The sequence below is a fragment of the Sinocyclocheilus grahami genome, unplaced genomic scaffold, assembly GCF_001515645.1.
Source record: "Sinocyclocheilus grahami isolate Dianchi unplaced genomic scaffold, SAMN03320097.WGS_v1.1 scaffold311.1, whole genome shotgun sequence".
Classification (NCBI taxonomy): domain Eukaryota; kingdom Metazoa; phylum Chordata; class Actinopteri; order Cypriniformes; family Cyprinidae; genus Sinocyclocheilus; species Sinocyclocheilus grahami.
This window is the reverse complement of record NW_015505490.1, coordinates 1300698-1326318: the sequence shown is the minus strand read 5'-3', so window position 1 is coordinate 1326318 and position 25621 is coordinate 1300698. Positions and strand designations below refer to the sequence as shown.

The 25621-nt window shown below is 35.5% G+C and overlaps 1 protein-coding gene across 6 annotated transcripts in view; it reads left to right on the top strand.

Moving 5' to 3' along the window:
- LOC107601725 (cell surface glycoprotein MUC18-like) overlaps nt 1-25621 on the top strand; it is a 36533-nt gene that overhangs the window by 7860 nt on the left and 3052 nt on the right. For 3 of the 6 annotated variants that reach the window (XM_016293997.1, XM_016293995.1, XM_016293994.1), the window contains exons 2-13: nt 15734-15852; nt 16865-17114; nt 17236-17306; nt 17379-17466; nt 17553-17732; nt 17938-18065; nt 18392-18527; nt 18623-18735; nt 20120-20261; nt 20452-20579; nt 20849-21005; nt 23198-23242. In XM_016293997.1, coding sequence (XP_016149483.1) covers nt 15734-15852; nt 16865-17114; nt 17236-17306; nt 17379-17466; nt 17553-17732; nt 17938-18065; nt 18392-18527; nt 18623-18735; nt 20120-20261; nt 20452-20579; nt 20849-21005; nt 23198-23242 — 1557 coding nt within the window. Of the gene's footprint in view, nt 1-15733; nt 15853-16864; nt 17115-17235; nt 17307-17378; nt 17467-17552; nt 17733-17937; nt 18066-18391; nt 18528-18622; nt 18736-20119; nt 20262-20451; nt 20580-20848; nt 21006-23197; nt 23243-24578; nt 24839-25621 lie in introns of those variants that run through there. The other 3 variants (XM_016293998.1, XM_016293996.1, XM_016293999.1) reach the window with 3 other exon arrangements.

The following is a 25621-nucleotide window of genomic DNA, read 5'->3' as shown; positions in this document are numbered from 1 at the left end:
GTGGCTGACTCTTAACTTTTATAAAGAATATCTCTTTGGATTTGAGACTTTAGTCTTTGCAAATTTACAGATCTTCTTTATGCACCAAGAGCTTGTAACACTCCATAGAGAAAGGAAAAAATGAAATCGCATCATATGACCCCTTTAATATAACTCCGATTGGATTCATCTGAAAGAAGGAAGTCATATACGTCTAGGATGGCTTGAGGGTGAGTAAATAGGCTAATTTTCATCTTCTTTATGCACCAAGAGCTTGTAACACTCCATAGAGAAAGGAAAAAATGAAATCGCATCATATGACCCCTTTAATATAACTCCGATTGGATTCATCTGAAAGAAGGAAGTCATATACATCTAGGATGGCTTGAGGGTGAGTAAATAGGCTAATTTTAATTTTTGGGTGAACTATCCCTTTAAGGGTCACTTGCTGTACTTCTGTCAAGAGCGTGGTTTATCTAAACACAGTAAGTGAGCAGACTTTATAAACTTTGCTATAGCTTTTCAGTCTTAAAGTTTTTGTAAAGGCATGGTGCTCATCACTTCGCAAAAGCCTTGACCATTAATGTAATACTTTCATTTCCCAGAAAGACCATACAACTGCTTCAGAGGGAGTGAGTGCATATGACTGAGTGAGAGAGAGAACAGATCAAGATAATTGTGACTTTAAACTCTTGATAGTAGATAGAATTGAACTCTGTAAGTGACCAGTGAGAGCAGAGTCTCCACAATTTCTTTTGCAGCTGGATTTCTTAATGTTTGATTCCTTGCAGCTTAGTCATTTCCAAAAAAAGTGTATGTATTTTTCCTATTCGTATTACTCCATTAGATATGGCACAATTTATAATATTTCAAGCATGGCAAAGGTTTTTAATTTTAAAATAAGGAGTATGTTTAAAACTAATGGTTATGTTTAAATTTGGTAAGATTTAAAGCAAGAGTTAATGACATGGTGATCAAGGAAATCAGATATGTTGGGGTTTTGGATATCATCATATGAGCTGTGTGTGGAGGATTTTCCAGAATTAAATATTATCATTAGCTGTATTCTTATTAAATTGCCAGTTTGCTAAGAAAAAAACTTTATTCAAGTTATATTCTGTAAAAGAAATATTTATGCAGTTTATCTTTCAAATTCTTATCTTGTTTTAAGGATGTTTAGATATCTTTACTCAAAAACAAGACAAAAATGATTAAGAGAGAAAAACACTGATTAAGAGATTTGTTTGCAGCGCAGCTAAATCTGTTTAATGTCACCAAACCTGACTTCAGATCTCTGTACACGTTCTCATACTGCTTTCTGTCTAATGCACATGGGTCCCAGCAAACAGCTGCCCTCACCTGGCATTCAAACAATCACAGAATGTGCTCAAGTTCAGGTTTCAGACAGCGAGTCCAGCCCACCCCCACAACACCAGCTCTCCTGCTGGGTTACAGCAATGAGCCATATGATTCACTATGATTGCTCAAACACAGAGTCTTCCTGCGAGTGGCTGTGATATTACCTTTTATGACCAACACATACTGTTTTGGTACAGTCAACTTTTGGGAATGTGGCTGATAATTACTATGAATGGTCACGCTCATTATACATTATCCATAGCTCTGGATCACATAACCTGCAGATGGTAGTCCTGTAATAGAGACTGTCGTTCACTGTCTCCATCGATGAAACTCATAGATCATAGAACAGTTTTCATTATGGATTATTAGAAAATAGCTCTCATTAGTGGAGTTGTATTTTTCACATCTTCAGAGTAACATTGTAATGTCCCTCTGTAATTGTCACCTCTTTTTTATTAGTTTTAGCCTATAACTAGTAACCTATAAAGTAACTGTAATCAAAGAAACCAAAACTGTGAAGTTAGATATAGAAATATCATTTTTGACAAGTGGTAACTTTGTGGCAGCACTGAAATATTTTGTGGTGGAAGAGGACTACTTGTGGGCTGGAAAAGGAGCCCCGCTGTGCAGTTTATGTGAAGGTAAACCTCTATTTGTTTGCATTTGAGATCTTTAGAACAGGCTGCAGTTTTAGCCCTGGATTTCAACATTAAGGTGCTGCATTTTAGGAACTAATTAATTACCAACAAATCTGTGAAGTTTTGCAAGGTTCATTTATCAACAGTAAAATTCTGTGAACAACTTTGAAGAAGTTTGGGGTCAGAAAGTAAGATATTTATTGATTTAATTTACAGTTTTTGAAAGAAGTGTATTATGCTCACCAAGGCTGCATTTATTTGATCAAAAATGCAGTAAATACTGTAATATTCTGAAATATTATTACAATAATTTGAATATTTAAAATAGCAGTTTTAAAATAGCATTATTAATAAAATAATAGCATATTTTATCAAGTGTAATGCATTCCTGGGATGGTAAAGCTAAAATTTCAGCTGCCATTACTCCAGTCTTTATCTTTATGTGTTATCAATGTTGAAAACAGTTGTGCTGCTGAATATATTTTTGTAAAAACCATGATACTTTTTTCAGGATTCTTTGATGAGTGGAAAGTTCAAATTAACAGTAAAAATATTGTCTTTATTTTAATCCTTGCTGAATAAAAGTATGAATTTCTTAAAAAAAAAATACACCGACGCCAACTTTAAACGGTAATGTATATACACTAATATGAATGCATTATATAAATGGATTATATAAATGCATTCTTGTATGTTTTGTTATAAACATTGTATACAGTTTCATTCTATTAAACAGTTTAGTGCATGATGAACAAATAATTAATCTAAAGACTGTAAATTGTCTCAGACTTTGTTCAACACACTCTAACTTTGCATTATTAATAACCTGACTGAAGACAGATGAAAGACAGGTACCTTCTGTAATTTCTGTCTCTGAATCTGAACACACTAACCGTCTCTTTCAAACAATCACTAAGAACAAAAGTATTTAAAATCAGTTTAAGTCCGTTTTAAAGATTGGAGAGTTTAAGAAGTAACGTGTTCCATCTGCAAACCTTTCTTAAAGGGATAGTTCACTCAAATATTAAAATTATGTCCTCATGTTGTTTTGAACTTGTATGATTTAATCTGTGGAAAATAAGGAGTTTAGTAGAATGTCCGAGCTGATGTCTTCCATGCGAGTTGATGGTATTCATGGCCTGTTAAGCTCTAAAAAGCAAAAATCATGATACGACTCTATATTGCACTATATTCCAAGTCTTCTGAGCAGATTGGATATTCTTCTTTTGTGACCCACAAAAGACAGAAAGTATTACAGGTTTCGGAAGACAGCAAATGACAAAAAAAGACAAAAATTATTCCCTGTTTAATTCGTCCTCCAGAACATTTGCTTACTTTGGAGACACGAGATGTATAATGGTTAGAGGAAACAGTATTGTGGTCTGAAGACAGAACTCTTTAATTTACAAAAGTCGGTTGGGCCTGCAGGCCTGTCCGCTGGGAACTCAGGAGGCCTGAATGCAGCTCTTGTTCTGGAGGTCTGGAGGCTGCGTCGAGGCCTCAGAGGAACCGCACTCTGCTCAGCTCTGGCCATGTGCCACAGTCTAACTGCTTCTAACATGCTGCAACCCCTGTCTACTTTAACTGAATAAGAACAAATCATGTTAAAGCACAACTTTCTGCTTAAGTACATCTAGACTTACACAATTAATGAGTTACAGTTCATGTTTCAGCAGTGATTTGTCATTTTAAAGGGATCTAAGTTACATCAATATAATATTTGCACATGTGGGATGAAATCAAATGGTTCACACCACTTTAGGTTGGTGGTTTGACACTTGTGGGTGGTGTAGTACTGCAGGGCATGATACGTCATGTAGTTGTACATCAGTCTTGAGTTTGTTTAGAGTTCATTCAGAATATTTTGTTGGCAAGTAATATTTTAAAATGTGTACTTTAAAAATCTAAATATTTTCAGGGCACGGCCGAATGATTTTAAACAGAACCTCAGTGTAGTTTTGCAGAATATCAGTTTGTCAGCATACAAATCCTGAGCCCTAACTATTTTTATGTTTGTAAGTCATGTTCTGTTGAATTTGGTGTCTAATGCCACTGAGAATCACTATGAGCTTGGAGACAGATTTTAACAGCAATGGTTTAATGCTAAATAGGAAGGCTGGATGGCAGCAGTTAAGTAAACTGGCATTGTGATTGGCCTTCATTTTTGTGGTCTTCTGAAACTATTTAGCATTTATGTGCTCTTAAAATAAAGCTCTAGATCATCTTGTGCAGGAGATTGGGATGGAAATTATGAGTTGTGGATGGTAAGGCCAGAGGGTGATTGTCCTCTGAATGGAGGTAGTGTCTTTCAATAGCCGTTAAAATGTGAAACACACACAACTGGACATTTAATTACAAATAATCACATGGCAATAAATCTGGAATTAAAGCCCCCTTCAAAACTTAGAGAGCTGCCTTGTAGGAAACCTTACAAGTGATCAAACTGGAAAGCCCAACATAGGCAACAACACTGTGCGAGAGACTCTACTTGTAGTTTCCATAGTTTGACATTAGAATGAATGCTGCTAAACTAACAGCAGCTTAAAAATAACAGTAGAGTAGAGTAAAAATAAAAATACAGGAATATTGGGTAAAATTATCAATTTTAATTATACTGAAACATTTTAAGCTAGACCCACATAGGACAAGCGGTTTGAGAGAGAGGAATGGATGGATGAAACTTTTTATCAGTACTTGTCAGTATGGAATGGAAAACAGTTTATAAACCACAATTATAACACGTTGTCAGTAATCCATTCTCTGAGCTTGTTGCAATGCATTTTGGAATTGGTTATGCAGTTTTTTTTTCTTTGAATCCACTTTTTTGTGTCATTTATAGTCAGGCCATAGACCTCCTGATTAAGTATCTAGCTGCTGATTCAATATCGATTGGATTTTGTTTTATTATTATTTTCTCATGCATTTAGCATTAATACATTTTGACAAACGGGTGGGAAAATGTTACAAATCACAAATTGATAGATTAATTTAGTCTTGATTATTAATGAAAGTCATGATTATTTACTAAAATAATACACCATGTCATGCCTTGTCATGTTTCTTACAAACCAACAGCATTGGTTAAGCCTGAAGTTGACTGCTGTCAGATCGCTCAAACAGAGCCATGGTTTAGAGCCACAGTGTTTACACTCTTCTGGGAAATCAGCCTATGAATGGCTTACTTATAGTTGTGTCTTACATTAAACTGCTTAGGAGAATGTGTTTTAATGGCCACAGCAGTTCTGACATAATCTTGATTAAAGACAGAAATTCTTTTGAAATAAGTTTTTATTTGATTAGACAGAAGACAGATAAACAAATTAGTAAGATGTAGAGATGGCAGTGGTTTAAAAACAGACAGCTAAAGGAGGAAATCAGGCTCAAATACCTTCATAATACCAACATGAAAAGCTCACAAGCTTAAAGAGCTCGGCCATGTGATCTGAGTTTTGAAACAGATCCCTGTCTGTCTCTGATAGCAGGCCAAATATAAGTCAGAACTAAGTGTTGATTTATTTGCTGTGGCTTGCTGTTATAATGAGAAATCCTGCTGCTTTTCTGCCTTTTACTGATATGGTCACTTAGAGTCACATCTGTGATTGCTATGTGGCTTTCAGTCTATGACAATTAGCATAATTATATGCTAGCATACTCCTAAAAGATGATTGAAAATGATTTTTTTTAGCTAATTTAGGCCTGTACATTTTAAATTTAAAGTCTTTCTCTTCTAAGAAAACTGACCAAAAATATTGATGACTCATCCTGTACTATACCCAGTTTTTGTCTAATTAAATCCTCTATGAGAATGTTCCTCACCCTAATACCAGCCATTGACTTGGCATGTAGCCATTCATGTTGATAACTAAAGTTGACATTTTCTGTTTCATATAGCAAAAACACTGAATAGAAAACTGCGTTTTTCAAGTCATTTCATAGGCTCTTCAGGCACAGTAGAGTTATTTATGAGGCTCCCAACCTCATAGCCTCTGTCACACAGACCCCTCCGTGTTCTCAGCTCATGGATTCATGACCTGAGAAATAGTTTTGTCATTGTGGATCCTTCATATATCCTGATCTGATGCAGGCATGCCTAATCTCTGTAGAATGGTGCGTCCTTTCCCACTTGCAAGTGAAACGGACACTCGTGGGGTTAGTGGCTGATGACAGAGCGTGAATTGTGGAGCGTCTGGCTTGCGGGACAGAGGGTGCTCCATAATGGTCATCTTATCCCAGCCATCATATGGCCAAAGATGCCAGGCATTCCTCAGAGACTCTCCTCACTGTTTTCCTGCTCCCCCAACTAGAGTCTTGTGTGTCCCTGGTTCTTCATTCTAGACTATTGCCATAAGTGTAAGTCTTTAAGTAGCTCAGAGGCAGATTTTTAATAGTTACTGTAACTTTAAGAAATACTTTTTTGTCATTATAATAATAAATGCACTGCAAACATGCAAAACTCCGTGAATCAGTGTGCATTTTTTGTGCAAGAGTGCAAGAGTGCATTTTTTAAGATAAGAAACTCCTGATCTTCAGTTCAAACACTACATTCACGTCTGTTTTTGATTGTGGACTTCCTTCCATCTTGGTGTAGCCCCCGGGGACCTTTTACAGGCTTGCAGGAATCCATTTGCATCCATGAAGTGAAGCAGGTTGTAAACAGCCACTGGCTGGCTCATGCTTTGAACCCCTTTAGCTATTAGCTAGTGAACAGGGATAGATGTTCCTCAGGGAGCTGATGATGACAAGGAAAAGCGGCTTCTTCTTTTCCTTTATTTATGCAAATAAATAATTTAATGGTTTCCTGAAACACCAATCTGTGCTGATCACAAATTTCTAAGAAGCCTTTTACGGCTTGCATGAAAGACTCCTCTCCTCCTCAGGCAGACACAAGAGCTCACAGTCTCGAGCCAACAGGAATGTGCTGTTTGAATCAATGAATTGCTTGAGATTTATCTTGGCATGTAAATGTGAAAAACTTTAAATGTAATCAGTGTCTGATTTAGAGAGTGATGTAATGAACCCTCTGATCATTTCCATTTTGAGAGATTTGTAAATATCTAGTGACAGTATAATGAGTTTTTTTTAGACAAATGACCGATGATTTATAATTTTCAGACATTATGCTTTTCTACTGAGGATGGTTTGGCAAGAGCTCATAGTTATTCTTCTGATATTGCACTGCTGCATTAGAATGGGTCACCCCAATACTTGACTCTCCAGTAGTAAACTGAGGTTTCTGAGTTTACACAAATGTGGTCTAATAGATCACACTTAGGACATACAAAAATGTTCCTCAAAGCAATTTTATATACAGAATGGGTGTTTCTTTAATTATTGTCACTTTTGGCCCTGTGGACTTTTAGAAAATAAACTCTCTTAAAAAACTTTCCACACTTTGACTAGTTTATTTGATGTGTCCATTAGCAGAAGGTCATTTTTTTCTAAAAGTATTGAAAATTCCCACCACATCTCATATTATGTGTTGTGTTCTAACACGTCTCATATTTATTCTCATGCTCTTTGCTGACGCTGTTGTCTCCTTGGTAGCCAGAACTGCAAGGCAAGGTTCTCTCAAACACTCTTCTAGTAACATTAATAGGACATTTGTTCAGGTATAATGATGCTCTCAAAACATTAGCACAAAAATATTATTAATGCATAGTTCATGGAATGTTTTGTCTTGAAACATTTTTGTTGAATGTTCCTCTAACTTTTTTAAAATATTAATACAAGTTACAAGTTTCAGATGGTTTAGACAACATTCAGAAGAAACATGCCCATAATGTTTGCAAAATGATAAAATGGAATGTTTATTTAAAGTTTTCTCTAATGTTCACATAAACAAGAACTGGACATTTTGATCATTTAAAGAACATTCAGAAATAATGGTTTCACAAGTTAACAGGAACATTAGCAAAACATTCTTGGAACACATTTTTTTGTTAGTGTACTAACTTTTGAATAAACTTTATTATGAGCAAAATTGGTGGGACAGTCTTTTTTTCTTACACAAAACAATGAATGAATGAATGAAAGAAAGAATGAATGATATGACTTAGATGTTGATAGTTAAATGAAATTAAGCATGTTGTAATTTATTTTTCCTGATTCATTTTAATACTTTAAGATAGAGAGTCTGGGTTCCGGGATGAGGATAAAACAATAAGATGCATAAAAGCATTTGAAAAGCATATAATGAAGTCATGATAAAAACATGGTTTTAATAAAAATAGTTTTGATGAAAATCAAAAGCTGGGACATAAAATTTCTTGAAGGAAGAAACACCCATATATAGAAGAGTGCATACATGTCCATTTTTTCCGAAGGGTCTGACTTTTTAAGTAAGCTGATTCAGATGTGTTTTATAACTCAAGAGAATAGTTCTGTGAGTTTTCTCCCGGTCAGACCAGTTCTCTCTGTGATATTCTGTTTAGATAGTTCTGGCCTTCAGAATATGAGACTTCCACTTTTTCTGTCATCACAAGATTCCATTTCTGGAGATTAAAGATGTTTAACTTAAAGGTTTTTATCTTTGAATGCAGTGTCTTTAATAGCTGTCCCGCATACTTGTGTGTGTCACATGGTAAATACCGCTCCTTTGGCACACTGGGAGGCTTGTGATGCGGAGTCCAACATCATGCCACTTTCTAGTGCACCAAAAAAGGAATAGGCTGCTCTCTAGTGCGCCGTCATGTCGGGTTACTGGCTATCTTTAGAGCTTAGATCTGCTTAACCAATGAGAGATCTCCATCGCATATCCCATACTTCTCAGGGCACGTCATCACAATCAGTGCAGCATAAATAATATCCTGCTACTTGTTCCCATACCCCAGAAATCAGCAGCTATTTTTGCTGCTATTTTAGCATGATTTTTCCGAGACGTGGGAAAATGGGACAGAGGGGAAGTGGAGGTTCATGGGAGGATGCCTGGTGGAAAAGTCCACAGAGATCACTGCTAATACACTCCAGAGAATAAGTCCATTTGTTATGATTGTTGAGTTTTTATGTGTGTGTGTGTGTGTTTGTGAGCTCAGATGGTTTTGGTTAACCAACCAAGACTAAGTGCACCGTTTACCCTTCTAAATCACGGAGGTTGTCGCGGATGCCTGGTGGAAAAGTCCACAGAGATCACTGCTAATACACTCCAGAGAATAAGTCCATTTGTTATGATTGTTGAGTTTTTATGTGTGTGTGTGTGTGTGTGTTTGTGAGCTCAGATGGTTTTGGTAAACCAACCAAGACTAAGTGCACCGTTTACCCTTCTAAATCACGGAGGTTGTCGCGGGGGGGCGACAGGCTGACGTGCCATGTTGTAGGTCGCTGGTGTGTGACACTCTTGGAGAGTGAGACAGCGTTTAACAGCTGCGTTTGTGTGTATTATCTCTCCACTTGAGAGGAATAATAAAACACAGTCAATCTTGCAGATAGCGGTTACAGTACAGTACAGTTTTGTCACATTAGCTCCATCTTAGTCACTGTAAGATTTTGGGCTTATAAATAGTGATTATGGTCTGATTACTGTAACTCCGCCATAAAACTGCTGTAAAGATCTTCCGATTACTTAAAAGCTTTGTATCACATTTGGCTCAGACTGTTCTTCTTAAGGCCTTCCAACAGTCTGTCCATGTCATTCAGCAGCCCGGGCTGAAGTACAGGAACTCCACTCCAAACCCATTAATGCCTTTTAAGAGAAACTCTGAACCTCAGATCAAGGCAATAATTAGCTGGGAAGAAGTGCCTGCTGTTTGTGCTTTAAAAGGGAGCCCTACTCATCTTCATAGCACACCTGCTGTTGTTTGACGGACAGCATACTGAGATGTATGTGTTACTGGTGAAGATGTATATACATAGACTGACTTTCATGCACATGATAAAAGGCTTTGGAGGATACTTTTAAGTCTCGTCTTAGAGCTCAGTTTTGCTAGGCTAGCCCAAATTCAGGACCTATGTATTTTAAATTAGCAAAGGCTGTGTCTAGAATTAGTGCATCTCAAATTATTGAATGTTAAAAGGTGTCTGGGATGGTTTGCAATTTCTAATGTGCATGATTTTGGATAATATTGTTAACAACCTCCATTAGATGGCTCTGTGGAATACTTGATTCTGATTGGTCAGTAGCAACATTCCGAGGTATGGTATTCCTCGATAACAACCGGTAAAAGCTGATAACTCAGGCTTATCCGGGTAACTGAAGTCGGCGCTATACACATGCTAGGAACAGGTTTTCTTTGTGGAAGCTTTGCATTTGGTTAGCTAATAAAATATTAAAACACAAATCAATATTATGTATACAGTTATTTAATTATGTCATCCTGGTATCGTGGACTCACTCTCTCGTTTCATACAAACACAGCTGCTGCCAATTTGCGACGATTGTTTTGTACACTGTAATAAATTATAGAAGATAACTAATAAACTGGTAAGATTTTAAAACGGTTTCATCTTAAATCATTATCTTTTATCACCATCATTGTTTATGTGAACTTTATGATTTCTTCATGGGAGTTTGCGTTCAAAAATTTAAACTCAAATCAATATCTCTTATGTGTCTAATTATTTACTTATGTGGCACCTAGCCATGTAATAAATGGTATAATGTACATCCAGCCAGTTGTTATTGCAGATTAACACCCTTCAGGGTAATACAAGTCCTGATGACCCTGTCCAGGGTTATTCTGTGAAAACAACTGGCTGGATGTACATTATCACTTACTTGTGCAACCGACTTTTCTGAAAAGTTGGCACTGTGTTGTTTTATTTACATTTCTAGGCCCAGTTGTGCTTGGCTGGCCTCAAAGGCTGTTATAATAGAGATTTCTATAAGATTGCAGACCTCAGCTCATTATGAGTGGTGCATACTAGAATATGACATGTTTGAATGTGTAAGTGTGCTTCTCATACATGCTGGACTGTTGAATTGTCACAAAAGTCAGACAAATTCAAATATCCCATGTTGCACATAGATAGATGTCACATTATATATATGAAGAATACCGAAGCCAAAAATTACTTTTATGGCATGGCCAATAACTGATAAATTACCCATTTTAAAATGTCATATAAAAAAAAAAGATAATTTTAAATGCTACAAGTGAATTCAGGCATCACAACATTATACTGTACAGTATGAAAAATGGATATTCAGTTTGAGATTTAGTAAACATTCAACAGTAGTACATTACTATTGTTTTTAAATCCCAACCTGGCAGATTTTCTGTGTTAAAAATGGAATGTTTGGGAAGAAAGCAACCAGTTATTTCCCATTTCTAGGCCCAGTTGTGCTTGGCTGGCCTCAAAGGCTGTTATAATAGAGATTTCTATAAGATTGCAGGCCTCAGCTCATTATGAATGGTGCATACTAGAATATGACATGTTTGAATGTGTAAGTGTGCTTCTCATACATGCTGGACTGTTGAATTGCCACAAAAGTCAGACAAATTCAAATATCCCATGTTGCACATAGATAGATGTCACATTAGATATATGAAGAATACCGAAGCCAAAAATTACTTTTATGCCATGGCCAATAACTGATAAATTACCCATTTTAAAATGTCATATAAAAAAAAAGATCATTTTAAATGCTACAAGTGAATTCAGGCATCACAACATTATACTGTACAGTATGAAAAAAGGATATTCAGTTTGAGATTTAGTAAACATTCAACAGTAGTACATTACTATTGTTTTTAAAGATGGACTTTAATTGAGTGTTTAGATGATGGCAAAGAAGATCTAAATGTAAAAACAGTAGAAAAGAGGCTGGCTGAACAATGAAGTGTCCAATATCGATTTCAGACACACACGTGTGTAATTGTGCTAAGACGTTCTTAGCATCTGTAACTTCATGGCGGCAGCTGTTCACCTACTGTGCAGTCAAGATTTCATGGGGTGATTTATATTGTCTGAGGAAAAGTTAAATTCTAAATTAAATTCTTTAATTTGAGACTCGCTCCTTTTTCTTCTCCAGCAGTCACAGGATGTGCTATTTTTGTTGTTGACTTTGTGTGAGGTTAAAAAGACAGAACAGCTGCTTAGTATTGGGCTCATCTGGGATTCAGACATGGAGATGGTCCTTACTGCAGAACACAAGATCCAGGGGACGAGGTTGGATCCAGATCCAACTCCTCCAACCTTACATATACCTAAACCTACCCGTCTCCACCCCCTGAACCCTAAACCCACCTATCTCCACCCCTAAACCTACCCGTCTCCACCCCCTGATCCCTAAACCCACCCATCTCCACCCCTAAACCTACCATCTCCACCCCCTAGATGCGGATCCAACCCCGCCCCCTGGATCTTTGTTCTGCAGTGAGGGGCTACTGGCAGCTTTTGAACGACTAGTCACTAGTGCAACACAAGGGATCTCCAAATCACTAGGTGGCGCTCGTGCTATACGGAAGCGCTGATTTAAACTGTGTTTGACTCAACGGGGAAAGGACTTAAGTTGCTCAATTTCTGCAAACAATTGACTGTTTCCGCATATAAAATTGCTGAATTTGTCAAATCTGTATATGGTGTGCTGTGTGTACATTAATGAGGAAAAAAATGAACTTAAATGATTTTAGCAAATGGCTGCAATATAACAAAGAGTGAAAAATTTAAGGGGGTCTGAATACTTTCCGTACCCACTGTATATTGTCTGAGGAAAAGTTAAATTCTAAATTAAATTCTTTAATTTGAGACTCGCTCCTTTTTGTTCTCCAGCAGTCACAGGATGTGCTATTTTTGTTGTTGACTTTATGTGAGGTTAAAAAGACAGAACAGCTGCTTACTATTGGGCTCATCTGGGATTCAGACATGGAGATGGTCCTTACTGCAGAACACAAGATCCAGGGGACGAGGTTGGATCCAGATCCAACTCCTCCAACCTTACATATACCTAAACCTACCCGTCTCCACCCCCTGAACCCTAAACCCACCTATCTCCACCCCTAAACCTACCCGTCTCCACTCCCTAGATGTGGATCCAACCCCGCCCCCTTGATCTTGTGTTCTGCAGTGAGGGGCTACTGCAGACATCTCTCACAGCTTTACTGGGAAATGTGTAAACCTTGAGTTGTGTCTTCCTGCTTAAAGTCTTCTGTTTGAAACCCTTGCAAAAACTTTGGCTTCATTGTTCAGACGTCCAGGATTTGTCCAGCACTGCTGCTCTGAAAGAGAGCTTATATTAGAAGCCTACTCTGTAGACTGATGACACAGAACAACCCATGTGTAATAATTTTTATCTGCACTCCAGACTGTGGAGACACCAAACTGTCAACAGTGGCTCATGGGCACATAAGCTCTCGCTTCCTTTTTTGGCCATTCTTTTTTGTCTGAAAGATTAAAGACAGAACAGCTGCTTAGTATTGGGCTCATCTGGGATTCAGACATGGAGATGGTCCTTACTGCAGAACACAAGATCCAGGGGACGAGGTTGGATCCAGATCCAACTCCTCCAACCTTACATATACCTAAACCTACCCGTCTCCACCCCCTGAACCCTAAACCCACCTATCTCCACCCCTAAACCTACCCGTCTCCACTCCCTAGATGTGGATCCAACCCCGCCCCCTTGATCTTGTGTTCTGCAGTGAGGGGCTACTGCAGACATCTCTCACAGCTTTACTGGGAAATGTGTAAACCTTGAGTTGTGTCTTCCTGCTTAAAGTCTTCTGTTTGAAACCCTTGAAAAAACTTTGGCTTCATTGTTCAGACGTCCAGGATTTGTCCAGCACTGCTGCTCTGAAAGAGAGCTTATATTAGAAGCCTACTCTGTAGACTGATGACACAGAACAACCCATGCGTAATAATTTTTATCTGCACTCCAGACTGTGGAGACACCAAACTGTCAACAGTGGCTCATGGGCACATAAGCTCTCGCTTCCTTTTTTGGCCATTCTTTTTTGTCTGAAAGATTTTCCATGCCTAAAAAGAGTGACATGCTGTGTGTCTGAGTCTCTTAACTATAATTGAAGCTTGTTGAAGTTCTGCATGGTTGCTGCTATGGCACGTTGGCAGACTTTCATTTGTCTGCAGATCTTTCTTAGCTGGGCAAGATATTGGAGTTTACAGTTATTCTTTCTTATCTGCTTCATTTAATCTCTGTAATCTGTGAGGTTCAATCAAGGGAAATGCTGGTCAAATGATGTCCAATTCTGGATGTTTATGCTTACATATGATTACAGATTTGCATTATGACAAGTGAAAATCTTAGCTGAAAGGCAGATCTTGGAATATTTTATTTACAATACCATGCCAAAGTTTTTTTTTATTTTTTTTTTTTAAGAATGATCTCATTCTCACCAAGGCTACATTTATTTGATAAAAAATACAGTAAAAAGGGTAATATTGTGAACTTTTATTACAATTTAAAATAACTGTTTTCTATTTGCATGTTTATTTTAAATGTAATTTATTCCTGTGATGCAAAGCTGAATTTTCAGCATCATTACTCCAGTCTTCAGTGTCACATGATCCTTCAGAAATCACTCTAATATGCTAAATTTCTGCTCAAGAAAGATATCTTATTATCGTCAGTGCTGAAACCAGTTGTGCTGCTTCGTATTTTTGTGAAAACTGTGATACATTGTTTTTCAGGATTCTTTGATTAATAGAAAGTTCAAAAGAACAACATTTACTGTATATGAAACAGAAATAATTAAAACCTATACTGTATAAATTGCAATGTGCAAAACAGCACACCTGTTATATTATATTTTATATAATATATAATATTATATTTTATTATAATATTTTATTGGTGTGAGACACTCAAAAGAGGGAACAGCATTAGCATGCGAACTAAACCACCACTACGAAAAATATCAAAATCAAAGATTTATTTAATTTTGTTAAAAAAATAAGATCATTTGTTTCACCACATTAACTTCAGAAACAAGGCATTATAGTTACCTTGGTCCTACCTTTCGAACTCAGTAAACAAGGTGAATGTTTGATGGCTACAACAGAGAACGTCAGTCTTACGCTAATGCCGCTAATGCACAGGAAATGCCTTTGTTGGGAGAAACTAATCAGATTTCTGTAATGTGAAAGCATCCCTCATACTCAATTATCCCCTTGTAGTGCCCACAGGACCACATAGAGGCCAGAAAGGCCATTTACAATATATTTGAAAGGTTGCTGAGGAGCACTGGTGCAAAATCAATTGGAAATGTGAATCTAGATTATACACCCTCTCTGTGAAGTGTGTTAGCAAACTATTTTCCTCATAGAACAAACAGCACGCCAGAATGACTAGCAGATGGATGTTTTTGTCGTGTCTTGTAGTGATCAGACTTTTGAGGATGAAGAATAGTTTCAGCCTCCTCTTGATTCAGCGAGCTTTAAGATGCTTTAAGGGAGAGAACAGCTAATTTCTGGCAAACAGTAGGTCACTTATTCTCTAGATAAATTGAGTCTTTCTTCCTTCTGAGACATGACATGACAATGCTACACATGAATTTGGACATGGGTGGGCTCAGTGAATTCCACTCATAATATCTTCTCACTCAAGTACTTTGCTCCCACTAGATCAGGTATTTGACATAGGAACATGGGTGGTGCGGTCCAATCAGAAGTGGTCTTTCCCGTGCCCTATTTCCTGTTAAGGGGTCACTCCATTCAAAGGATATTATGAAGGGGCTTAGGGAATAGGCATCACAAAAACTGTCCAGCAAATGTGGACCCTTTTACTCAATAGATTTGACTTGACTTTGACAGTATCAATTTGAGGTCTATTGACAAATCTGTGTTTATTGATGTGTTTTCAGCATGGGCCATAGTGGATGTGAGCATGGAAGACCGGGTGGATGTATTTTTAAAAGGCCAGGCTGAGATCCCCTGTATCTACACTCTGAAGGAACCAGCCAAGATGATAGTCTGGTTTACTGTGAGAAACAGGCATATTCACACTTTACATTATTTTCATTCACAAATAGCAGCTAAATGGGTAATTATTATGAGAAATGACTGGGTTTACATTTTACCCCTAAAATCAAATGATGAATTAAGAAATGAAGCTAAGAAAATAAACCAGATTTTAAGGCTATTAAGAAAAGATTAACAACTAAGTGCATTTCCTCCAGTTATTCTAACTAATGCCCAAATAAAATGTCTTTATCATTTTAAATTAAAATTAGCTTAAGATCAGTATAACAATTACTGCAATGTACATTGTAGTTTACTAATTAAAAAAAATATATGTATTTACAATAAATAGAAAATAATTACATTAAGAATATTTACTACAAATACAATATTTTCTACAGTACTTTACAGTAGGAGAAAGGAGTGTTTAAATAGATTTAAGATTTTTAAAAGTAAAAGTAAGTTTAGTAGTAAGTAAATTTTTTGGCAATTTTTCAGTAGAATTTCAATAGAATGTACACTACCGTTCAAAGGTTTGGGGTCCTTTTTTCAAAAAGAAGTCTCTAATACTCACAGAGGCTGCGTTTACTGTATTTAATAAAAAAATACAGCAAAAAACGGAACTTTGAAAAATAGTATTACAATTTAAAATAACTTTTTTTATTTTAATACATTTTAAAATGTTAATTATTCCTGTGATGGTAAAGCTGAATTTTCAGCCATCATTACTCCAGTCTTCAGTGTCTCGTGATTCTTCAGAAATCATTCTAATATGCTGATTTGATGCTCAAGAAACTACTTTTTTAGTAAGTTTAAGTTAAAAACAGCATTTCTTTTGAAATATAAACCTGTTCTAATATACTGTAAATGTTTTTAACGGTCACTTTTGATAAATTAATTGCAACCTTACTGAATGAAAGTATTAATTTCTTTAAAAAAATCTCAACATCCCCATACCTTTGAAGGCTAGTTTTCAAATCTAGTCTTACAATAAATGTTGAAATCTGAACATCAGCATTTTTGACTTTGTACAGAAATGGCCAGGCAGGGACCAAAGCAGGAGAAGAATCTACTACTATGATGATCAGAATGAGATCATTGAAGAGGGCAGTGAATACGCCGGGCGGATCAAAGTCACACACTCCCATGAACCACAGAATGCACGCGGAAGTGCCATTCTGATCATCGACAATGTGCAACTGAGTGACCAGAGGGAGTTCATCTGCACTGTGCTTAATGTGTCGACAGACAGCGCTGAAGGACACACTCGTCTCCAAATATTCAGTAAGACAAAACAGACTTGTCCCACCTGTTTTAGAAGAGCCTGTCCAGGCTGGGGGATCATAATGAAATGACTTACAGTATTCCAAGCTTCATCCTAACACCAAACCTCTCTGTCCTTTAGACTCACCATCTCTACCTGTGATTGAAGGTATGCACACAGGGATTTCTGTTACTGTGGAGGAGCCATCAAAGGTAGAGTTCCAAAAACCCTATCAGTTTATGTACATTTTATGAACTTTGCATAATTATGGGGTTTTCACTCAGGTTGCACACTGTAAAGTGGACGACGGATATCCCAGACCCAACATCACATGGTACAAGGACAGATTTCCTCTCCAGCAATCAGATGGTGGTAATACAGGACCATTATGTGAACATTCTCCAAAACGAAATGTAATTTTATTTGACAATGACAAAAAACATCTGCATCCCCTTTAGAGGTAAAGACCATGGAGTCAGTGACAACCAAACCCAACAGCCTGTTAACAGTCGACAGTGAACTGTACATTAAGGTTAAGAGGACAGATGAAGATGCCCTTTTCTACTGCGAGGTCAAGTACTTTGTCCCTGGTGGAGTTAGAATGACAGAGTCCAAAAAAATCAACATCACAGTTTACTGTGAGTCAACATCCTTTTAGCCTACATTTACTATTAACCCCAAAAAATGAAAATAGTCTTCATTTTCTCTTTCTCGTGTCATCCAAACCTCTATGACTGACTTTCTTCTGTGGATTGATCGATTTTTGAGTGTACAGTGCTCCGTGCTGCCATCTGTTGGATCCACAAAGCATAACAGTGTCTTACCATTTCATTTCATTTTCAGACCCTACGACAGAAGTAACAATGTCCGTAAATCCACCTGATAGGCTTATAAAAGAAGGCGACACTGTGGAGATCCGATGTGAGGGAAATGGAAAACCTCAGCCCTTTTTTGATTTCACACATAATGGGGTAATATAGCTGAAATCACTGCCTAACATGTTCATTATGTCTGCTTAACTCAATACATGATGTTTACTAATCACATAACTAATATTATCTTATAGGTGTATATTATTAGCCATATGGACATTACTTTGACACACTCATCTCTGACTGATAACAGAATACTTTCTGATTGTAACATTTTCTGTAAAGCTGGTTTGAAACAATATGTATTGTAAAAAGCGCTTTGCAAATGAACTTGGATTGAATGGCAGCTGTTCTGAAATCTCTGAACATGTGAAAAAAATTCATTGGATTACCTGCGGTTCTAATTATTCTCATTTTTTTTCCAGAATGAGTTGAGCTCAAATGAGGAAATGCTGCTTCTGGAAAATGTCAAGCGATCAAGCAGCGGGACGTATGTGTGCCAGTCAATTGACTTTGACACAAACACTGTCGCTGAGGACTCCATCAATATGACAGTGCACTGTAAGAGCATGTTCCTCTGCAGTTCCTGTGCCGTGGCAGATGATGTCAGCTTTCATCTTCATGGTGACTAAACACCTTTTTTCTTTCTTTCTTAGATCTGGATCATATTGTGGTGACACCAGAGGAGACAGTTCTGGACCAGGGGGAAGATCTCACCTTAACCTGCAACGCCTTGTCTTCTTTACCCACACAGACAGCATGGTATAAGGTACAACAATAAGATGCAGTCAAAACTGATGATGACACCACTCTGACCTGTAGTTGAGGTTATCACGTTTCCTATTGGCTAAAATAAACTTAAGTATAATGAATTAATGAAAATATATTTTAAAATGTATTTCAAAATATACAAAGAACTGGGCAAAAGTTGTTTTTGCTAAATATTTTTAAAAATATATCTATGTAAATATATTTGTATATATCTATATATTTATGGACATTTTTGTATAAAAAAAAAATAAATATATATATATATATATATATTTAAGCATTTAAAAATATATTTTGCCCTCTGTATATTTCAATTCAATAAAATACATTCACATATGCGAAATCTGAAGAAAAACCTTATTTGTTATCTATAGCACATGTAAACATATACCACATTTTAATAAAATTCAGCAAGGAACTTTACAATGTTCCAATAAATATATAAATAAATAATCAATAATAAATATTATTAAAAAATCATTGTAAATCTAGTTTTGATGTCTAGCAGGCTGTTCCATCCACATTTACATTTTATTTTATTTTCCTGGCCCTAAAATACATTTTGAGATATAGTTTGGTATATGAAGGTGGGAACTAAATATATTTCAATTTCAAACATATATTTCATATTATATTTCATTCTCTGTTTGCAACATATAGTTAGCATATATTTAAAATATATTTTGTTTATAAATACTTTTTTTTTTGCCGTATGGGTTAGTAATGTCTCTTATGCTCACCAAGGCTGTATTTATTTGATCAAAAATACAGTAAAAACAGTAATATTGTGAAATATACATTTTCAGAAGAAATTACTTCTGTCTTCAGTGTCACATGATCCTTCAGAAATCATTCTAATATGCTGATTTGCTGCTCAAAGAACATTCCTTATTATTATCAATGTTTATAACAATTGTGATGCTTGATATTTTTGTGGAAACTGATACTTTTGTTCAGGATTCTTTGATAATTAGGAAGTTGAAAAGAACAGCATTTATTTGACATGGAAATCTTTTGTATCATTATAAATGTTGTGATACATTTATGGGTCTTTGCTTTGAAAGTATAGATTTCTTAAAAATTGTACTGGCCCTAAACCTTTGAAAGGAAATGTTAGACTATGTTCTTAGATCAATAGTTAGAGATCAATAACCTGAGACCCAGATCAAGAGTTTTAAACCCCAGATTTTAAGTAATAAGTCCCAAATATAGACCAATACCACGTTTATGTGGTCTCAAAAGAGCTCAAGACCAAGGCCCATATCAAAACTCCAACATATAAATAATATCCAACATGAATAGAATTAATCTGCTTGATAAACAGTTCTCTTGAAATGCTCAAGAATGCAAATGGACCTATTTGACGGTGTGTTTCACTGCAGGATGGCATGCGGCTGGTGGAGAGGCATGTTTTGGAATTAAACAATGCCTCCTATGACACTGCTGGGATGTATATGTGTGAAGTGACAGTCCCTTCCCTGCCTGAGCTACGAGAACAAAAGTCTGTGCAAATCAGTGTGCGAGGTGAGTCTTTACCTACATTGTGAGGACCGACTGTCCATACAGGGAAAGTAAAACCTGGTTTAGATTAAAAAACAAACTAAATAATATCTTAATTAAAGTCTGAAAATATTAGCTCACATATAAAACATCACCAATATTATAGAAAAACAAAAAAAGTGTCTTCATGACTAAACATCTAAACCTGCTTTAGGGAAGCCTAAGATCACAGAGGAGATAGCGGTGGGTCCAGTGAACATGGCTGACCGCTCCGTTAACCTGACCTGCTATGCAGAAGGCTACCCATTCCCCACCATCACCTGGACCCTCTCTGACCAATGGGTATCCTTATATCACTCTGATCCTGACCAATCAGGAACCATCACACAGTTACAAAGATATTTTGGTAGTAATTTAATGGGTAGTTTATGGTTGTATAGAGGGTCAGGACTGTCGTTTGATAAGAATGTTGCAAAGATGATTGTAATTCAAGAAACCTCTTGGGTAAATCATGATGTGCAGTTGTGAGTTACATTATTCTAGATTAATGGAATCCAGTCAGTTTTATGGCCTTTTTGAAAACTGATATTACCATGACAAAATATATATAGACTGGGCAGCCTGTCCCTGTGCCAGAAGTGGAGAACCAGAAGACGGACACTGGTGTTCTCAGCATGATCTCTGTGAGGGCCGTGTCTAAACTCACAGCCAATTGCAGCGCTGCCAATGAGTTTGGGACAGTAAATGTTTCTCGCAAGATTGAAGCATGTGAGTTTTTATTTTCAGACTGTAAGAAGTTCACAATTCTCTGATATTGGTTAATGGTCAAAGGTAAACAATGAAATGCCTAGTGAACCAAACTGAGAGACCATTTTGAAGGCTCAGGAAACCTTTGCAGGCGTTTTGAGTTGATTAGCTGATTGGCATGTCACCATATTCTAATTTGTTGAGATAGTGAATTGGTGGGTTTTTGTTAAATGTGAGCCAAAATCATCACAATTAAAAGAACCAAAGACTTAAACTACTTCAGTCTGTGTGCACTGAATTTATTTAATACACGAGTTTCACAATTTGAGTTGAATTACTGAAATAAATGAATTTTCCACGACATTCTAATTTATTGAGATGCACCTGTATTTCATTATACATTTTTTAAGATTGAACCAATTATCAGCTTTTTGTCAACAAACCCACTGCAGTTCTTATATTAACCCCAGTTTGGGAAACCCTGGCAAAATGTAATGTTTAATCCACTTCATCATATTGATATTGATATCAAATAATGTAATATATTTTCTTTCTCTTTGCTTTTTTATATCAATATGGTACATTTAATGGTAAGTTTAAACCAAGTTAGGTAAAAAGTAATCTAAAAGTAGTCAGAATACATTACCTAAAATGAGTAACGAAGATTACGTTTCTAACTACAGTTTTCATTATGTAATCTGTAATCTGTAATGGACAACAATTTGTAGTAATCTAACCAGCACTGTTGGTATCATGGAGTAACAATTTTTTAAATATAATTAGTTAATTAAGTATAAATTAAGTTAATTAATTTGATCAATATTTTGACAGTCTTTTATAAAATATGATTATATTAATATTAATTATTATTATATAAATATAATATAATTATACATATTAATTATATTATATTTATATTAAAATAATTGTTTTCCATTTTAATATATTTGAAAATGTAATTTATTCCTGTGATGGCAAAGCTGAATTTTCAGCAGCCAGTCTTCAATGTCACATGATCCTTCAGAAATCATTGTAATTGCTAAATTGGTGCTCAATAAACATTTCTTATTATTATGAGTTGAAAACAGTTGTGCTGCTTAAAATATTTGTGGAAAATGTTATTTCCACCAAAAAATTATTCAGGATGTGTTTTTAGGATTCTTTAATGAATAGAAAGTTCAAAAGAGCAGCATTTATTTGAAATAGAAATCTTTTGTAACTTTTGCATAAATGTCTTTAGTTTCACTTTTATGCAATTCTTTGTTTTAAATTCTTTAAAAAAAAAATCTCACTGACCACAAACTTTTGAATGGTAGTGTACAAATTAACCAATTATCATTGTTAATTGTTAGCTCATTAAAGGGATCCTATTATGCTCTTTTACAAAGTCTTGATTTTGTTTTGGGGGTGTACTAGAACAGGCTCTCATACTAGGTTGTTCGAAAAACACATTATTTTTCACATATTTTACATTATTACAACACCTCTCTCCCCAGTCTGGCATGAACGGCTCGAATAGTTCCTGTATCAAATGAAGGCCCGCCTTCTGAAATACGAAATGTGTTGTGATTGGTTAGCTGGGCCAGTGTGTGTTGTGATTGGCAGCACTCGGCACCTGGTCGGGAAATGTCATTCCCCTTACCATAGCCGCCTGCTGTGAGCTTCAGTGTAAATATTGCGTCAAAATCAAATCAATTTCAGCGCGATTTAAATCCGGATGATTGTAACCACTCTAAGTTCGTCTGCCTTGGGACAGCTAGCGTGTCTCCAGCATAGTGATAACACTCGTTGCCTTCTCTAGTGCAGCTCAACCAGGTCTCGTCCCATTCGTCGATATTTGTGATATCACAAATCCCGGAAAATATGCGTTGTAGTCCAAACTACACTTTTGAAAAGTGATTTCTGTTAAATAAAATATCTCCTTTTGAAGTGGACTTTAACATTACAACATTACAGACTAACTAAAGTTGAAAAAGTGAAAAAGCATTTTTTTGAACCAAGACGTATATTATTTAATATTTTAATTCATGTTATTTTAATTATAATATGCTATTAAACTATTAGTTCTTTTAATGTATTAGTATATAAATGAACATTAACCATAACTAATACGTTCTATAAAAGTGTTGTTCATTGTCAGTTCATGTTAACTTGATACAGTTAAATTGTGCAAACAAATACAATCTTATTCTATACCAATTTTTCTTGTGTAGTTGCACGTGTGACAACAACTACAACCCAAGCCACCAGCACTAAAGGTATGTTTCTGAAGCTTTCACTTAAAAATACTTTGAGATACTTGTATATTTTTTACTTCAATGCGGCGAGTGACTGTTTTTCCAGCGAATCACTGTATTTTCACTGTAACAGAACACATGATTGAGATTTGATGACAGAAAGCAGTGTCGCACTTATGGAAGACAAATATATGGGAATATACTGCAAAATATAATGTGATATATTACAAAATACATTTCTATATTTGGTAAACTGATGCTTATATTTTTTTATATACTGCAATACGTGCATTGACCATGTATGGCTATATTTATACATATAAAAATATTTAGAAATGAAGACAAAAATAGCATTACATGCAATATTCATAAAGTTTTATCCTTTATTGTGCACATATATTGCACATACATGTTCCCAGAATGTGAATGTACACACACACATTCACAGAATGTTACAGCAGATTTCTAGTTCCCAGCATGCTTTGCTTCTGACTGTTAAAGGAGAGTAAATCTTAAAATTAAGTTTTATATCATGTGTTTTGCTCAATGTTAATATAGGGGGAGATAGTTAGTTAGTGTTTAATGTTCTATTATTTTGGAATTTAAAAGGGTTTCTGGTATGTCTGAGTTTTTGGGGTTACCACTGTGCTGAAGAGTTGAGCCTCTGTTTAGGTTGATGACTGGTGAATACCAATAAGACTATATTACTTTATTTAAAAAGTAATAGTTGTGCACTCTTCAGCATGCCCATAGACTCTTTAAATACGAAATACTTGCCAAATACTTGCAGGTGTGCCTGTGCTGTTGTTAACTAGCTGTATATGGAAATATGAAACATATAATGTAAATAATTATAAAATATGAGAAATATGTTATATATGTGTGTATATACTGCATGAGTAAATATATGTGTAATATATTTTTACACATGCAGTACCATGTCTTATCACATGTACATCTATATGTTATGAAGTCTATTACTGAATATAAAATTACATATATTATAATATATGATTAAATATATTGTCACATATTTTTCCTTATATGAAAGCAATTCCGTATGTATTATTCAATATATTGTAATATATTAACACAATATATTATTCTGTATATTTCCAATATACCGTTAAATCATTTCATATATTGATCATTCATATATAAGGAAATATATTTTCTTTGCTTTAGGGTCTGTGCCATAGAAACCCAGTCATCTTGAGAGGGCTGACGTGGCATTGTATATTTATTCTGGAGGTGCAGTCAAAAGCAGTGTGTGTTTAAACACAAAGCAGCTTGACTGTAAGAGAAGGCAGCGGTTGATGGTGAAAATGCTCTCATGTGGTCTCTGGACTCTCATTAGTTCAAAGGCAGGCTTCACATCAGGCCTGGCTGACTGCCTGTGACCTCATGGGACCAGAGCGCTTGGCATCAGGGACAATTGGGCAAAGCAGCCACTCTTACTTTGGGATATCATGACCTTTCTGTTCCTTATTATGGCGGTCCTCAGAGCTCTTATTTCTGATACTGTTTATGGCTGTAGTCAGGAAAATTATAAGAGGAGTTATAAGAGCAAATTTAGCTCGTCTCAGTGTCAGCGGTTTCTTACAGCATCATGTTCTAACCAGACACAACGCAACAAGTTAATAGCAAGGAATGTGTCTGTCAAAATATAGTAGCATTATGTTTTCATTTTAATTAAATAATTGACTTGATACAAACATGAACTATTTTAAAATATTATTACTATTTTTAATTACAATAATATATTTTCATATTATAATTAATATAAATATTATTTATATTATTATAGTTATAATTATTTTTATTTCTAAATTAATAATTAAATATTATTTTTTTTTAAATCCTACCCCAAATTACAGAATAATTGACTTTGTATTTGTATTGTATTTGCTATTGTACTAAAGCTTGAAGAAATTAAAGTAACTTATTTGGAAAATTATATTATTTTTATTTATAATATTGATTTTTAAATTATTTTCATTTGTATTTTGGTATATATAAAATTCATTAAAAAATTTAATAACACTACATATGAAATAATAATAGTATTAACAAATTGTAATATATATATGTATGTATGTATGTATGTATGTATGTATGTATGTATATATATTCCATTCATTAAAAAAAAAAGAAAGAATAGTGCCCTACAATTAGTGAACAAGCTAAGGGCAATGAAATGAAAACACACTTTCCCCCCCACAAAACTGTATCCAGATTTGATTTTCATTTACTACTTTCTTTTAAAAATACATTTTGTAATATTTTTCTTTAAAATTTTCTATAGCACTCCCTTAAGATCCCTACACCACAGTTTAACCCCCCTGCTCTTACAAAAAGTGGAGACAAGACGCTAAAATGTCTAAGTTATGCCAATAACTT